The 13,943-nt window shown below is 45.0% G+C and overlaps 1 protein-coding gene across 3 annotated transcripts in view; it reads right to left on the reverse strand.

Moving 5' to 3' along the window:
• The window catches only part of ldlrad3 (low density lipoprotein receptor class A domain containing 3), a 67,277-nt gene extending 57,505 nt beyond the window's left edge, over positions 1 to 9,772 (reverse strand). For all 3 annotated transcript variants that reach the window (XM_056598774.1, XM_056598773.1, XM_056598772.1), the window contains exon 1: positions 9,458 to 9,772. In XM_056598774.1, coding sequence (XP_056454749.1) covers positions 9,458 to 9,509 — 52 coding nt within the window. In that variant the 5' untranslated portion in view covers positions 9,510 to 9,772. The remainder of the gene's footprint in view (positions 1 to 9,457) is intronic.
• Positions 9,773 to 13,943: the final 4,171 nt, after the last annotated feature.

Genomic DNA, 13,943 nt, shown 5'->3' on the forward strand with positions numbered 1-13,943 from the left:
CTAAGGGAACCTTTCCCTCAGTGAGAGCGTTTTCAAAGGCCTTCACTGATCTAGAAAGCACCGCGCCTTTTTTAACACATCTTCTGTGATCCAAACAGAATTTCAATACGGCAAGGCTTTCAGTAGGATTCATTTTAATAAGCGGGGGCTGTACGAGTTAAAGTGTGTCTTGCCTAAAGTCAACTTCAGTTCATTCTCGATAATAAAACGAAACTTATTTCATTCTTTTTTATTTTGCTAAATCACTTCATTTCTCAAAGGTATATGAATAGAATATGTCCACAGAGCGAAAATGCATGGTCAAAACAATCATTCAAACAATACCCTTCAGACAAGGAGATAATGTGTAGTGAACCGGAGAGATTCCCTTCACAGGCCCCTCACACGTCCTTCTTGATTCTATACTTAATTCTCGACACTTTCATGGCTTTCCGATCCCCCATCCTGTCGCCAAGACATTTGGGAGAGGACATCAGTGCCCAGTTTATAAAAAGAGAACGTGAGAAGTTACAGGGCTTGTGGCTACTCATTAGCACGGGTACACTGGGACATACCCAATTAGCCTTGCCCGCCGCTAAGAGCCCCCACAGACTCATAGACGTGCCTTAGTGGTGAACCAGACCACTAGTGGACTCGCTCACTCGCGCTCTCCTCCCCATCTCTATCCCTCTCTCCCTCTGACTCTCTCTCTCTCTCTCTCCCTCTGACTCTCTCTCTCTCTCTAAGCACAACTAGTATAGACGTACATAGAGGCTTCTAGCAGCCTCTTGATATTTCAAATCAAGATTGTAAGACACTGACAAACCGTAATGATTTGGAACCTATGAGATAACTATGTATTCTAGTCCTGATGTGTCTTACTGCAGCAGGAGACAAAGTACATTTACACTTGGCTGTTATAAATAATCCATATATCACATTATGTAATCACCAGTAAAAGAGTGATTTGCTGGAGCCATCTGTTAACTGTCAAGCCAGCCGTACCCGGAATGAGTCATTTCTTTGCAATCAGTAAAACAACACATTTAAAAAAAAAACATTAGAGAAAGAACTGAGAATGAAAAAAAGTACTTTCGTGCAGTTTTTACTTTTAATCTCTCTTTTTGACACTCTCTTTAATATCTACTTCTGCTGTCCCTAAATTGCCGCTGTGACACCTGGATATCCCTTATGGGACGAATAAAGTAACATCTTATCTAATAACGTCCTCCTCAGAAGAACTGGACTGCTGAGAGTATGTGACTCTGCAGCCATTTGCCGACGCTAAGCTGCGGTTGACAGGGGAAGCGACAGCTACATTAAGGCTAATTAACGTGAGCTCCGCCTTTGAGCTGGGCTAGCGAGGCGGCTAGGCTAGCCAGACAGGTGAGGCTGACGAGTCTGGCTGTTCAAACAGCGGGAGGAAAAGGATTATTCATTCCTAATGATGATAAGCACCTCTAAGAAAAGGATTACCCTGTACAGATGTTGCACACACGCATGCACAGACACACACACACACGCATGCACACATGCATGTATATGCTGACCCGCACACACACAATCTCACACAAACTCAAACACACACACACACACACACACACACACACACACACACACACACACACACACACACACACACACACACACACACACACACACACACACACACACACACACACACACACACACAAACAATCTGAAACACACAAGCAGACAGAACTGAAACTGCACAAACAAGATAAGGAGAAAGTGTGGGGCTCTGCTGTTGGATGGGGACATTAAGATTCAGTCCCACGTTGACACCTGGCATCTCCTCCTCCTCCTCCTCCTCCTCCTCTCCCTCCAGCCAGCAGCACCTCTGACCACCGTGACGCTCCTCCCCACCATCCATTAGCCACGAGGAGGAGGGCCTCCGACCGGAGACCATCCTAATGGGCGGGCTCCTCAGGTGCACGCACACCGTAATGGGAAACTCAATTCGCAGCGCGCCCGGTGTTAAAGTCAACGCTCGGAAATTAATTGTGACAACGAGGCAATTATTCCCAGTCTGCTGACTTGAGATTGATCTTATTTGTTCGTCGTCGCAGCCGCCCGCAGGAGCGACATCAAGTGTGCATAATAGCTCCGCTGCTCCCCAGATTGGAGTCTCGCCCGCGAGACGGAGGCCTAGCCGCGCGACAGCTAGCGCATGATAACACCAGCGCCCTGCCAGCAGGGGTAGACGGTGATGATGTGCTTTTTATGATGGGAATCGGGGGAGACGGCCTGTTTGTGCAGGTGAGTCGTGCACACACACACAAAGAAACACACAAATACACACACACACACACACACACACACACACACACGTATGCACATTGCAAGTGTAAACTCATGCACACGCACACACCAACACAAATGCGTGTGTGTGTGTGTAATTGCATGCGTGTGTGTCACACACGCAGGCATTTACAAACACACAGACACACACACACTCAATAGCAAGCACACAAATAAACATACGCACACTAAAGAACAAGCACACACACATAAACATGCACACACAGACACACACACAGATACACAAACACAGACACAAACATACTGTATGCACTAATAGGTATCCACCCAGACACCCTCAGACCAAGAGCCATGCGGTCCAGCACTGGCGCTCTGCAGACACCAGACTATGAAGGAACGGTTTGTTCCTGGGACAGAATGAAGCCATTGAGATGAATCAGGGCATGTCCCATGTGCTCACCGATGAAACAACCACTGAGACCAGAGGCCTGCAGGCTAGAGGACAGGGTGGAGGCTAGCGAAACAAGCACAGCTGTTTTATGATTAGAGAGATAGAGAGGGGATGAGATCTTCATACATGATGAATGATAAGGGTGGGTGTAAAGAAGGGTGTCATTATGTCGTGAGAGAAGTTTACTCCTGTGCACTGTGTGATCAGGACTTTGACCTCCATATCTTTATTATAGTCAAACAATCACTCTTTGTGAGGGAGGAAAATGGAAACAATAAAAGTCCCCATTGTGAGAACAATCTTGTTTTCTTATTAAATGGACAAAAATGCTAACTTTTTTAAGGTAATTTGAACATTAAAGAAATACAGCTTTCTTAAGAAACTTAGGTAAAACCAAATATAAAGTTGGAATAAAGATTCTAATATTCTCATCTTGGTCATTGGATTTGTTTGTTGTCATTGATTTACACATATTAGCACATCTCGGAAACTCTCTTTGCACTAATTACGACTAATATGTCTTCTTTACTTCCATGAGCGTATTTATTCGCAGTGGTTGGGAAAAGGTCGTCCCCCCTTCACCATAACACGAGGCAGACAGCAACGCCTGCATGTGCAAAGATCTAGTCTCTTTTTTTCTGAAATTGCAATCATGAAACTTTCTGGTCAAAGAAAAAACAAAAACACTGAATGTGATTAGATGTTTGGAAGAAGAATAACGTAATTAGAGTGACCAGAGCCAGGCTATAAAGCTGGCTACTCATTACAATAATGAATCTGTCACCATTGTTAAACAACAACCACTGATGATGATAGATGCAGCCTTTCATTATGTGTGCAACAAAGTTGATTTGTCATAATTCCCCATCGAGGCAATAACGCTACAGCCAAGATTACCATTAGACGCAGGCCCTAAGACATGCAAATTGTTTTGTGTGTCTTTATAATTGTAGCCCACATTTCAATTTCTGAGAGAGTCAGCCACTCGTGGAAGTGTAAATATTTGAAATCAAAATGTACTTTCTCTCTAACTTGTTATATCCCCGGGTCTGCAAACAAAACAACGAGATCCCCTGACGCTCTCTCTCTCTGTCGCCCACTCTGTCTCTCTATCTCTCTCTGTCTCTCTCTGTCTCTCCCTCTTTCTCCCTCTCTCTCCCTCTCCGACGTTTTGGTTGACCTTTAAGGAGGTGTGTTTGTTTGGATTGACAGAGAGGATGCTGGGAGTGTCGTCAAAAATAGCCTGCTGTTGTTCTCCCCCGTCACCACGGCGATGACGTGACCGAGCACAGTAAACCACTCTGGCTCAGAGAGTAGGGGGCGGGGAGAGCTGCCAGGCACGTCAGCCAATCGACAGTCCCCCTTCCGGGCACGCTGTCCAATCAGCACGGGGCAGCATACAGAGGTATCTGTCCTCCCTCACAAACAGGACAACAGAGGTGCATCAAAGTGGGAGGGATGTGTGACGACATGGATGCCATGTGGGCCAGACAGTAAGCAATAGGGGCTGTGAGGTCAGGCATGGTGCTCACCAGGGACTATAACTGATGCCTGATGACTTGGCGAGATAAACGGGCAAAGACAAACGAAAACCTCTTGAAAACCTCAGAGTTTGATCATGCCATTTCTCTTCACCAACCACCTTGGACGACCTTGTGTATAAAGATTGTTTTGTCTGATGTGCTCAGAGCAACCAAGCCACAAACAAGTGTCGGAATAGTTCCATTAGGCAGCAAACAAAGAGTTGAGAATTACTAGTGACTGCAGCATCCATTTGTATTTGTGTTTGAAAAATGAAAACCAATTTGGTTGGTCCTTAATGTCTTGCTGGCTAACAATTGCTCACGACAGTTCCTTGAATAGCAAATAGCACTCTAATTCTCGAAACCGGCTTCATCTTTCATTTTTCGCTCCTAACATGTATATTCGCCGGTCCAATATATATATATATATATATATATATATATATATAAATACTAATTGCACGGACATCAAACCCATGTCGTTTTTCATTCACATTTGATATTCTAGGAAGAAAAAAAGGCCACCTGAACACTACATTGGCAGCCTCACTCGGTGAGGGATGGTGCTATTTTTAAGATCGCATTTTGGAGGGGCGGAGATGTAGGAACGCGGCCTCCCCCAGTCCCCCGTGAGACTCCCTACGGAGCCGATCACAGCACGTGGGATAAAAGCAACGCGCCAACACCAGTCCACCGGCAGACGGGATGAGCGCATCAATCAAAATATAACCCGGCGGTGGCGGCACGCCGGGCATGACCTTGAAAAAGCAGACACGTGTTTGCGTGAGTGTTTAAAAAACTGCAGCCATGCCGAAATCAGCCCGTTTTACTGGGCTCGATCTAGATGACTGGAGGGAGGAAAAGAATGAAAGAAGAGAAGAAAACAACCACAGAAAACAATATGGCATAATAAATCCCCCTAGCCATCAGCCTTTATGTTTCCCTGGTATTTCGATACTGGTATTTCCGCACCTGTCGCTTGCTGCATACTTTATCCCTGGGCACCATCAAAGAGGCCGCCGCATGACTTATAGATCAGAGAGACCCTGGGGAGAGACCCTCCTTGCCAGGTGAGGGAACAAACACAGTATTGATTTACTGTATTTTCACGGATGAGGGCACGAGCACAGAGGACTGCCCCTGGCTGTGTGTTGTAAATAAAAGATAATGTTGGGCCAGTTTGGCTCAGAATGTGCCCAGTTATATTTGTGCTGTTGGCCATGTCTGAAATGTGACTCTGGTCATGTGGCTTTGTTTAAGAGCGCTGGGCTCCACACATACACACAAGCACAAGCACGTGTGTTCACACACACACACACACACACACACACACACACACACACACACACACACACACACACACACACACACACACACACACACACACACACACACACACACACACACACACACACATGCACGCACTGCACTGGATAATCCTTGGCGGCCCCTCAATGTGACTATGATTGGAAGCAGACCAACCAGGCCAGCAAACAAAAACTGAGCCAATTTGACTTTTTCTTCCCCTCACCTACTGTCTATTTCCCAATCCGTCTCTCTCTCTCTGACCCTTTCTCTTCTCTCTCTCTGTTTTCTCCTCAACCCTTCTCTCTTGCATCTAGAACTCTTCCTCACTCCTCCCCCGGGCGCACTGAGCAGATATGCAAGACACGTTTGGCTGAAGAGATATATATAATATATGTTAATTTGCTTGCTGGGAATTCTTACAGAATATTTACACCTTTACTTAACAGAAATACTGAATGTGTCAGACTGAGTCGGTTAAGGTAGCTCGCTACTTACGACCCAAAACAAAATAAGATATCAATATAAATATACAAGCAACAGTAAAAAATATTGACTCTGCAGCTCCAATTACCATTCCTCATATCCTAATCAACATATTTTCACCTTCCTCAGTCTGACAATACCTAGAGTGCATGGCTGAGAGCCAATTGAAGAAAGTACCAACAAATTGTATTTCAACAGCTGAGTATTATTGGATATCATTTGGTCAGCCGGGGGAGAACCACAACATTGAGATGTAGCCCTCCTCCCCACCAGCAGGGTGGATGGACAGCAGTAGATCACTTTTAAAGGAGGGCTGTCAACCCAAAATCGGTAACTTTGTTAAACGTGCTTCTATGGCTTGTTTGATCGTCAACATAGTTACCGTTGACGTTTTGTCGCTATTACTAATACAAGACCATCATTTAGAGAGCGTCATTGCTACGACCAAAGGAACCCGGTCCACAGAGAATAAGCAGGCGCCACGTTGTGTGTGGTCTTGCGGAGCTCCGTCTGAGCGGCGGTTGAAGGCCGCGTCCTAGGGATGTCTGATCTTCTAGGACACCCGCATTCCATAAACAGCATGACTCATCGCAACGCTCATTCACAGCAACGGTATTAGCTTAAATGAAAGTAGCACAAAGTTGCCGTGGCTCGTAACCTAGGCCACGCTCCAACAACCTTCCTAGAACTTTAAATGGTTCAAATCTAAATGTTTGAATTTGGGCTGAAACAGAGGGCTCACTTTAACTTTAACTTCTTTTTGCAATTGAATGCATGTCTATGTTGCGGTTCATTCTGTTGTCGTCTGTCTTGCTGAAATCAAAAGGGCAAACTAATTAACAAACTAAACAATTGACTAACCGATTAAAATTATTCATGAAATTAAAGAAATGTAATGAGATCAGCAGTGCATGGTTAAACAGTTAATTAATTGACACAATCAATTCAAGAATAATTAATGTCATTCGGTTCATTGTTATGATATAATTACTACAACTAGTTATTCCTTGTGTTTTATGTCGTATACCAGTAGATGAAGATAAATCATAAGCAAATATGACCATCAACTGAAAAGTGAGATGGTATGAGACATAAACACATGCAAACACACACACACACACACACACACACACACACACACACACACACACACACACACACACACACACACACACACACACACACACACACACACACACACACACACACACACACACACACACACACACAAACACACACACGCACGCGCACTAAAAATCAATATGTATGGCAAGTATGTAAGTACCAGCAGAGACAACACAAGATACTATAGAAAGCAAGATAAAAAAAACACTTGAGAAAAGATGGAGACATTTTTAAAATGTGAATAGAATATTAAAGATGCAGTAGGTACGATTGCTGGAACAAAATAAAACAATTACAATGGTGCTCCAACATATTATTAACATGGACAAACTGACTGTGAGTGACTGCAGAGCAGCAGAAGTACAGAGAGAGGTATTCCGTTCTCAAGCTTTATAGCAGAGAAGCTCAAAGAGAAGACTATTCCCTTCCTTCTGGAAGTCAATCATCTTTGGGATTCAAGGCTAGCATGTCTTTTTGAGCATATGGCTTGCTAGTAGTACTACCTCACAAATCCAGCGGCATCCTCGCAAGTTTAAGGTCTGACGGCAGATGAGGCCAAACCTCAATTAATGGGGTGTTCATTTTGTTTTGCCTCAAATGTAGTTCGACAAATCACGCTGCTGGGGGCGGGGATGCATAGAAGAGCGTTACATGGAACAGGTCTTGACTGGGAACAACCTGACAGCCGGAACCATGAATCTAGGATCCAGAGGAGGACTCATAGCTAAAACAATAGGATCGTCTTCCCACTGCCGGTGTCCGTCCTCGGCCAGGAAACGTAAACTTGCCCAGCAGTGGTACACTCCACCCGTCCCGTGGCAGGTGGGAAGACAAATTGAAAAATCAAACCAATGCAGCAGGCTGGCCACAATAGAAATACCCTTGTTAAAATCATCTTCTGAAACCTCCAAATTATACTCTTTGATGAGTTTATCTTCAGGGGAACATTTCCGTAATCAAACAGGAAACCCTGCGGAACACCCCCGCACACCTTCTGGTCTGAAGCCCAGGCGCAGTGCGGTCTCTCCCCAGTAGTGTGACTCAAGTACTCATTGAAGGGTTTGGCTACAGCACTGTCAAACTTCTGGCACCGATATTAGTGAATCTCTGACAAGCCCAAAGATATTATCATATTTAGGCCTTCAGTCAGAAGCCTACATTGTAAACTGGCCATGTAACGGATTAACTGCTGAATGTTTACTTGCATCATAAATTAATCAGTTAACTGTCTAGAAGGCCTTGCTTTCTAAACAGTCGATATGAAAACCAAATATTGATATCAGCGCATCCGTTAAACTGATAAAAGGGCGATGGGACGCCCTGTAGGAACGGAGTTAAACCTACTGTTTACCCCGTTTAAACAACCTGTGCAGCTCAATTAACCAAGCATGGCATTAACACTGCCAGGGTTAGAAGTTTCATGCCCACTGAGGGGACCCGTTTCTAAGAATGCCTGCACTCACAGTATAATAACATGCCTTTGATAAAAGAGTCTGGCAGAGCCCATTATATTATATTGCTTGGTGGGTACAGTCTTGTTTGTATTGTGCATGCCTGATGAACCGAACGACCAACTTCCATTCTGGGACAAATAAAGTCAGAGACCGCCTGTTCACTCAAATATCAGTGGATGTGTTTCTTTGTGAGGAGTCATCGAGTTCACTGTCACTCATTGGAATGACATGTTAACACTACAGCGGAGGCTAATATACTACTACTGCTTGGTTTACTGTAAGCTGATGCTGGGTGCCTTTGCGAGCCTCTGGCGCCCCAGCTGCCATGTCTGGGGGCGGCCCTGCACTGGAACTCCAGCTGCCATGTCTGGGGACGGCAGGACAGATTGACTTGTCAACGCCAACTTGTCAACAACCTTTGGCCATTTCTTAGACAGTCCATACAGCCCACTCTCCCTGACTGGCTCAATGGGGCGACTCTATAGATTAGTCGCAAATATTTCGCCATGATTTAACAGCAAATCTTTCTTCTCGCTCACCAAGGTGGTGGTGGGGGTGCGCAGAGGGTCTGAGCGCAGAGTTCCGGCCAATGTGTCTCCGGGGTGATCGTTGGAGGAACAGATGACCGTGAAACAGGCTATGAGACGTATACAATGTATTCAAGTGGCGGCAGCATGACACATTCCACAGCCACAACATCACAACACGATAAATCCAACTTCTGAGATTGTGCATTGTTTCTCTAAAGCGCTCCTGCTCCTTTAAATGCGTTGTAACGGCGACAGCGCGTAGAGAAACGCAGCGGGGCTCCGGGTCAGCGATATACGTTCACCGGGACGTTATAAACTTACCGACGATGCTTGAGCCCGACCCAGAACCAAGCAGAAGGTACCAGATCCACATCTTCTGGTCCGATCGGCCTGCCCTCGATGCGCCCCACGGCGGGCCGGTTGGCTCGGGCCAAAACAAAGTTATGCGCTCTGGTCCCAGACTGGGTACTTTCCTCGTCTCTAAAGACACATACTGCCTATTTTCTCCGGTTAAAAGTAGTGTGGCATTCCGCGTGAATAATTTTTTGTACTAGTTGGGTAGCTGCTAGCACGGAATCCGGGTCCGGGGAGAGGGAGACGGAGGAGGCTTGCAGGCTGGAGGGGGTGGCCGGGGAGTCGGACGTGGGATCGGGTGTTGGTGCCGAGAGAGGCGGAGCCCACGGACCGGAGTAGAGGGCTCCTATGGCTGGGAGCCTGGGACCATGTGCTGTTGTGTCCACAGCACCTTATCTAATGCTATATTTAGTCAGGGGAATGATCGCTGCACTGCATTGTCGACGAGACGGGGATATAAAACATGTAATGGGATAGATGAGCTGTCTGATAATAAACCTGAATCTGAGGTAAGACCAGTGAACCGTTGTTTCTGTAACAGGTGGTTATACAGAAGCGTCAGAGCAACCGATCTTTGGTAGAAAGGAATGAATGGCAGTGGAGGACTGCGTTGTTTATAGTGACATGGATTATACTAAGAACAAGACACACAGTTGACACACAGTGCAGACATAATCACTCTAAACAAGTTGGCCACACAGACCTAAAGGAAGGAGATCCTTTAGGTGTCATCCATCCAGCTTGCAGAAACGTCTTGGCTATGGCAGTCTTATCGAACCGGAGTGAAACTAACTCAAACAATCTTGAATCCTTTATGAAACGTTCCAGAGTAGCAAACTGCAAAAAGCTGTGCCGGTTCGTATCAGCGGTGGGTTTAGGGTTTTGCTGGTTACACAAACCAGCAATGCAAATAGCCAACCTACACACAAATGAGTTGCAAATTCTTCCAAGGATTTTAGACGAATAATAACATTGATTTGCAAAATCTGCAACGTTTCCCTGTGTTTGGCATAGGATTGACACAAACAGCAAGCAAATCTCAAAACAGCAATGTAAATCACGGAGACATAATCTTTAGCCAACATCAGATGGATTTTATTCTGATTATAAGATTTATCTCAAATGTCAACATCGGAAGCCAAAATAATGCATCCAGACACATAAATAAGATGAATAATTATTGAAGATCCAAATGGATCCTGTCACATTCTTATTGACATTGCAATCGTTGTTCTGAAGACAAATTTATTTATTTAATCTGTTGATAAACCAAACCCTAATTAGCCGCAGGGCAGCACATTGACTAATTAGTAGACTACTAATATGACCGTCAGTATTGACAAAATCATCACAACAAACCAATTATACTTTAAATATGGAACATTACATGCAGGAACAGAGAAGGGTTCTGATTGGCTCAAAGCAGGGGAATTGAGTACTGCCTATTTGATTAGACAGAGAAATGGCAAGAGATATACAAGGCAATGAATAGATATATGAAGACTCAAATGGGTGTATAGTGGTATAGTTTGCCTGCGTGTGTGCATGCCTGTGTGTGTGTGTGTGTGTGTGTGTGTGTGTGTGTGTGTGTGTGTGTGTGTGTGTGTGTGTGTGTGTGTGCATGCGTGCATCCGTGTGTGCGTGTGTGTGTATGTGTCTGACAGTGTGAGAGGAAACTAAAGCAGACTGACAGAGGGATAAGGGGATAGCTGAGAAAGCCATAGAGACAGAGAGAGGGGGAAAGATTGAGAGACAAGAGAAAGACAGAGAGAGAGACACATTTAGAGAGGGAGAGATAGAGAGATAGAGACAGATAGACAGAAAAAGAGACAGAGAGAGAGAGACACACACACACACACACACACACACACACACACACACACACACACACACACACACACACACACACACACACACACACACACATACAGAGACATTTAGAGAAAGAGAGAGAGAAAGAGGGACAGAAAGAGAGAGATAGAAATATGTATCAAGGGAGAAAGAGGCAGGGAAAGCGAGAAGGAGATTGAGACACACTTATGGAGGGAGAGACAGAGAGAGAGAGAGAATGATGAATAAGAGAGAAAGATAGTCTGCGAGAACAAAAGGCAGTGAGAAGAAAAATGATGGAACCCAAACATGCAGAAGCTGTCGGCTCAGAGGAGGCAGACTAAGGAAGAGCCACCAAAGTTTAATCGTGTGACATTAAAATATTAGACATTTAAAGCTCTGGGGCTAATATCACTGTGGTTGGAAGTAACCTTTCTGAAAAGAGCGTTTGTCATCCATGCTGGAAGGTGAACTGCATTAGCGAGCCCAGCAGAAGGTAGCCTTCATCGTGATGGCCTGTACGTGTGGTGGTGGACTCCTGTCAGAGGGTAGCTGGCAAACACAGAGTCCTCTGCAGAAGCGGACAGGGCTGCTCATAACTGCCCTGTCTGTCTCTTGGCGTCACGTTTAGCAATAACCAGGGTGATCATGGAAGGACGTCTCTGTATAAGTCAGCGGGCTTAAGCACGTGTGTTAGGTGTATGTGAGGGACGGGGCAATGAGAGGAAGACACTTAGAGAGCTTTAGCGATTCTAAGCAAGGGGAGGTCGATTAAATTGATTCCACCCGGCAGAAACATCACTTTTACTTTCCGTGCTCACACACATACACCTCTCACACCCTCGCTTGCCACATTATCTTTCATCCTCCTGTAGATTAATTAATTAATTAATTAATGAATCAGCTATTTATCCCATCATATGCCTGTCCTATCTTGACATCTCTCTGTCGAGCCAGCGTCTTGCCAGGCTGCACTGCATGAGACAGCAAAAACACACTACTAATTAAAATAGAGAGGTACAAGAATGAGTTCCTTTGTGGTTTGTGTGTGTGTTTGTGTGTGTTTGCGTGTGTGCGTGTGTGTGTGTGGGGATGTGTGTGTGTGTGTGTGTATGTGTGTGTTTGTGTATGCGTGTGTCTGTGTTCCCGCGCAGTTAAACCACGGATATTTGGCTTGGTATATATTTCTGTGAGGGGAATTAAAGCGTTTTCATCACACAATTAAATGAGACACCAGGAAACGCACAACCTCGAGCACAATAAGATAATGGGACAAATCATTATTGAACCTGTTAACAACAAGATTGAAAAATCCATAAACCCTTCAGGCTCTGAATGACAACGTTTTTAATGAATTTGGAAAGAACATGTCGTGGGGAGAGACAGATAGACTTGTTACTTTTAGCAGCCATTTTCTAATGGCTACAGTTTAGCTCAACATTCCTTTTTAAAGCTGTTATATATATACATTATAATTTATATCTATATTCATACACATTATATCAAAAAATAGAAACCTTGTTATCTGCCCGCAACATTGGGACTAAATTGCTTCCAATCATCCAATCTTGTCATCTCTATTCCATAGTACACTAACGCAGTTATGCAGACGATAAAGCTTAAGTTAATATCAGTTGATGATCGTGTTTCATTCTCATGACCACATAATATCCATATTACATCCCCACAACAGCACATACCTGTCTCACAGTCTCTGATATTGTCATGGCGTGACGCACAGCCTCTCCTTGATACCTTTCCCTCCCCGGTGTGGGGCTGATGTCTGGTACCTTACATACGGTACCCCGGCCCCCCCGAACGCCACCAGCCCCCCCCTCTCAGGGTCGCCTATACCGTCCCCTGCATTTCTCCTTTCAAATGTTAGATGTAAATGGATTTGAGATTAAAACGAGAAAAGAAAATCAATTTAGGTGCAACTCAAAGCTTACAAAACCAATTACGTAGACAAATGGTAAGATGCTATCTTAGAACGGATGGTAATGGCCGCAGTAGGGAGAGAGAGAGAGAGAGAGAGAGAGAGAGAGAGAGAGAGAGAGAGAGAGAGAGAGAGAGAGAGAGAGAGAGAGAGAGAGGGAGAGAGAGAGAGACTGAGAGAGCGAGGAAGAGAGATATGGAGATAAAGAGAGAGAGAGAAAGAGAGAGAGAGAGAGAGAGAGAGAGAGAGAGAGAGAGAGAGAGAGAGAGAGAGAGAGAGAGAGAGAGATAAAGGGAGAAAGAAAGAGGGAGAGAATGACAGAGAGAGAGAGCGGGAGATTGAGACACTTATTGAGGGAGACAGAGAGAGAGAGAGAGAGAGAGAGAGAGAGAGAGAGAGAGAGAGAGAGAGTGAGAGAGAGAGAGAGAGAGAGAGGGAGAGAGAGAGAGAGAGAGAGAGAGAGAGAGAGAGAGAGAGAGAGAGGGAAAGAGAGAGAGAGAAAGAGAGAGAGAGGGGGGGGGGGGAATGGGTTACAATAAACAGGGTTAGAGAGGAACCAAACCCAGTTGCAGACATCAGAGACATGCAGTGAAATGGAGCCTTGTGGTGATCCAGTGGGAGGCTAGCCTGTGTTCTCTGTCAGAGACATACTGGTGGAATGGTGAAGTAGACATTAGAATGATATAA

Source organism: Gadus chalcogrammus, chromosome 9, assembly GCF_026213295.1.
Source record: "Gadus chalcogrammus isolate NIFS_2021 chromosome 9, NIFS_Gcha_1.0, whole genome shotgun sequence".
NCBI lineage: Eukaryota > Metazoa > Chordata > Actinopteri > Gadiformes > Gadidae > Gadus > Gadus chalcogrammus.